Raw genomic sequence first — 4,346 nt, forward strand, 5'->3', positions numbered from 1 at the left:
ACCTATCTTATGAAGGATACTGAGTGGTACGAACACCAACATCACCGAGAAAGGGAGATGGGTGTTGAGATATAATAGAGACTAGAAGATTGGCGAGAGACAGTAGAGAGCGTTTTACGACCAATTCAGCGGTTTCCGGAACACAGTGAGTCAAGAGTAAAACACTCCCCGCATAAACGTGTATTGCCCCCTCGTCTGCTTAGAAAGCAAGTACCTGCCTCAATGCAGAACATGTTAAGCAAAACGCTTCAACATGTACAATTTTGAATCTGTATTTTTGAATACGATCTTAATCTGGCGTAAGTTGAAGCTCGTGGTGACCCCAGCTGTACTACGGACTTAGTTTCGTTTATAGCATAAAGTTAGGCATTTGCTTCTGGCGAATTAGATTATGATTCGAAAATTATAAAAGTAGGGTAACCATGTGGATATTATCGACGGCTGAAAAACGTGCATGTTATCAAACGGTTCGTTTTCCACAGACCCTTGATTTCGAGCTATTTTCCAAAATCTATGATAATTTCGTGGAAAAGCCGTGCACAATTTAAAAAACACGGATGGCCTACCGCCTGTCAGCCTTCATCACTTCTGCACAAATTATATCTCGTGCCCTTCATTGGTCATCATGTGCACGTTCGTGTGTGTTGGAGGAGGGGCTCTGTAAGGAAGTCTGAAAGAAGAGGCAGATTTTTTCCAGTTGTGTACTTTCAAATTCTAGCGCACTCGAGCTGGTTTCTCCAAAATTACATACCCCACCTTTAAGACATCGTCTAGGGTTTTCAATCTTTGCAAAAATAAAATGTATGAACAGCCTGTACCTTAAGACTTGGATCTTCATAGGAACTCAGTTTGGGCCATTATCTCTGTCTGTGTTACCCAAAGGCATAACATAACTGCTAATAACATCTTCTGTGTAGGCCCTGAGGAGCTGCTGGGGGACGGTGGAGCAGGTGAGGGGTTACTATGTTAACTGGAGGATGCTGAGGGACGTCAAGAGAAGACAGATGGCATTTGACTTTGCTGATGAGAGGCTGCGGATCAATGCATTGAGGAAGAACAACATCCTACCAAAAGAACTCCAGGTACGAAGCAATATATAGTTAAACTGTAACTTTGTATCAGTTCATCATAATCAAATATTTTGTGATCATTAGTGAAGATTTTTGAAAATGTATAAATGCACATTGAATTACTAAACTTTAAAAAAAATTGTTGCAGGAAGTGGCAGATAAAGAAATTGCAGCATTACCTAGGGACAGCTGCCCTGTCAGAATACGCAACCGATGTGTGATGACTTCCAGACCTCGGGGAGTGAAACGGAGGTGGCGACTGAGCCGAATCGTCTTCCGTCACTTAGCTGACCACAACCAGATGTCTGGGATACTGAGGGCTAGGTGGTAACTGGGGGATCCTTTGGACACTACAGTCAAATTGGATCATGAAAAGCAAGCTGTTTTATTGTTTATTGTCAGGAGAGCAGGACTTTAGCATTCAACACAAATGTGATATGACCTTTTAGTGTTTGGACTCTTTGGAGGTATTGATCAAAGCCTGGAAGATGTTAAGCTATAAAGTGAATCCACTCAGATGACTAGAGCACATTTCCAATCTTTGTAAATGCAGAGGCTGTCCTAAATATCTTCCTTTTCTCTGATTAGTTGTTCCCCTATCAGGGAGTTGGTTTTCCTTCTAATGGCTCTTCTGAATAAGAAAAAACGACAACATATATTATATTTAAAGAGTTAAAATAAAACCCTCCAAAGAGGTAATTGTTCTTGTAACTTGAAAAATAACTGATGAATAAATATTATTGTACTTTAATAACCTTTTTCACATGTGTCTGTTTGTATTGAAGGAGTATAAGTAGCCATGTGTTATGGGGAACACTATAATTCTCTTCCCCTTGGACAAGACTGTTTGATATTACACTTCAAGATTCCAATGATATTGCATTGAGCCACAACCTTTCATTTTAAATATGATAAATCAAACTGTACAATTATGTATGAGTTCAATAGTATAAACGTTTTGATGCAAAGTAATTGATACATGGAATTAAATTGAAGACTTTGCATCAATCTGAGGCATACAAATAAGTATAGCCATGTCATTACTTCAAAGAGCATTTGGTGACACTCTTTAAAGGTCACCTATTATGCTAAATCCACTTATTTCCTGTGCTATACATAAACATGTGTGCCCTCTGTGTAAAGAGATTCTGAAAGTTTCAAGAAGAAAAAATTCGCCCACTTTTTGTGCTGATCCATTTATATAAAAACCTGTCAATGCACGGTCTGTTTGGTATTTGGAGCCAAACACTTCAGAGACATATTTTGTATATAACTGAGACCTATAATAAAGTAATGAAAAACAATATAATAGGGGACCTTTGAAATTGTACATGTCATGAATGCTAACACTCCGGTCCAGTAGGTGGCAGCAGCGTGTAAAGGCTGCCTACCAAAAGACGAAGAAGAAGGAGAGCACTGCAGGCTGGAAGAGGACACTTTCAACTTAGCTAGCATAACTGATAAAGCCTAAATGGATCTTACTGAACAGGTGAACAGCATGTTTTAATCAGTTTTGTAGGCACCGAAAAGAAAAACAAAGAGTTTGTGTGTCATTTTCTAACTGAGATTCCTGGGATAAGCTATACATATGTTATATGACTCCTGTAAAATACAATGCTACGTTAACTAGCGTTATTTTATGTAGGAACTAGTAAGCAAACTACTGCGACCCGGTAAAGTCGTTTCGCCTTTGATCTGTTGTTAAGCAATTTGTACATTTTAACAATAACTTGCACAAATGTGTCATGTTACTTGCAATTATAATAACATGACTTTGTCCTGACGGGGGGTATTTTTTTCGGAAAGTTAGCCAGCTAGCTAGCAGGAGGCTAGCTTTGACTGGAGTATTGTTACCAGAACATTCTACCAACGCTATCTGATCAAATCATTGCTTGGTTAGGATGCCTATCATGACTACCGGTATAAAAGTTATATTCTTCATGTGTAGTGTTAGAGCACTTGCTCTTACAATCAACCCATTTTTGCAAAATAACACATTTACTATGAGATGTGCTATTGTGAATGGCGCTTGAGTATCCAATTTTACATTACCAGTATCCGGATGATTTGCATTATCTAATATTCGGGCAGAAAGACGAATTTACAACATCAACAAATGTGTTTTTCGCTGATACAGTGTCATAGATCCAGGGAGAAAAAACACCTTAATTATTCTATATACAGTGGATCCTTTGTACAACCTCTTTGAAGCATATATTGACTATTTTTCATTTAAGATATGACGTGACAAATTGATAAATCCATGGAGAAAAATTATTCGACACAAATATATATATTTTTATGAGATATGAATCGGTCAGTGGTCTAATTCTTTCCCCAATACAGATCAACCAGTTGGAGGCGGATTTGGTGGAGCTGGGGTCGCTCCTGGAGAAGGCGGAGAGGAAGAGAGCGCAGGAGCTGCTACAGCAGGAGCAGAAGAAGGTGGAGAAGGAGCTCGCAGTGAAAAGACAACAGAAGGAGAAACAAGACAAAAGAGAGGCAGACCCAACTGCTGCCTCCAAAGCAGCGTACACAGTCAAGATCACCAACTATGGTACGGTGCCTTTTAGTAAGACAACCACTCATTTGTGAGAAAGTGCAAACGTTTAAATGTTTCCTCTTTTTGCCTCTTTTATACAGCATGGGACCAGTCAGAAAAATTTGTCAAAATCTACCTTACAATGAAGGATTTGCACAAAATCCCACCAGAGAATGTAGAGGTCAGCTTTACAGAAAGGTACAGTGAAGGGCCAATGTATTATACAGTGTATACATCATAATATGCCAACCATACATTCTAATGCATACAAAATACTACACACTAATACAACATACAATGAATTGTATTTTCCCATCTTTTATTTTGCAGGTCATTTTCGGTGTTGGTAAAGGATCTCGATGGGAAAAACCATCAGATGGCAATGCACAACATGTTATGTCCAATCAATGACAAGGACAGCTACAAAAAGGTGAATAAAGCCTATATTAATTAATTAGAGGAATAAAGTATGTATAATAGAGTTACACTAATAATAATAATATATAGCATTTGTATAGCGCTTTTCCTAATGCTCAAAGACGCTTCACATTAGGGCTGCTCAATTATGGCAAAAATCATAATCTCGATCATTTGGGTCAATAATTGTAATTGCGATTATTAAATGCGATTATTCATTGACTTTGAATAAATCCATTTATTGGAGAGAAAAAAATGTGAACAGAATTTTTTTAACAGTTGATTACCCTGAATTCAACTGAAAAACCAAAAAAAAA

The 4,346-nt window shown here is 38.2% G+C and overlaps 2 protein-coding genes across 2 annotated transcripts in view; both read left to right on the forward strand.

The window, feature by feature from the left end:
* The window catches only part of mrps14 (mitochondrial ribosomal protein S14), a 4,073-nt gene extending 2,249 nt beyond the window's left edge, over positions 1-1,824 (forward strand). The window contains exons 2-3 of the mRNA XM_010780213.1: positions 918-1,082; positions 1,219-1,824. Of these exons, the coding sequence (XP_010778515.1) occupies positions 918-1,082; positions 1,219-1,401 (348 nt within the window). The 3' untranslated portion in view covers positions 1,402-1,824. The remainder of the gene's footprint in view (positions 1-917; positions 1,083-1,218) is intronic.
* Positions 1,825-2,449: 625 nt separating this feature from the next.
* Positions 2,450-4,346, forward strand: part of cacybp (calcyclin binding protein) — a 3,943-nt gene continuing 2,046 nt past the window's right edge. The window contains exons 1-4 of the mRNA XM_010780222.1: positions 2,450-2,559; positions 3,417-3,627; positions 3,714-3,810; positions 3,943-4,042. Of these exons, the coding sequence (XP_010778524.1) occupies positions 2,542-2,559; positions 3,417-3,627; positions 3,714-3,810; positions 3,943-4,042 (426 nt within the window). The 5' untranslated portion in view covers positions 2,450-2,541. The remainder of the gene's footprint in view (positions 2,560-3,416; positions 3,628-3,713; positions 3,811-3,942; positions 4,043-4,346) is intronic.

Source organism: Notothenia coriiceps, unplaced genomic scaffold (genome assembly GCF_000735185.1).
Source record: "Notothenia coriiceps isolate Sejong01 unplaced genomic scaffold, NC01 NC01_scaffold00000463, whole genome shotgun sequence".
Classification (NCBI taxonomy): domain Eukaryota; kingdom Metazoa; phylum Chordata; class Actinopteri; order Perciformes; family Nototheniidae; genus Notothenia; species Notothenia coriiceps.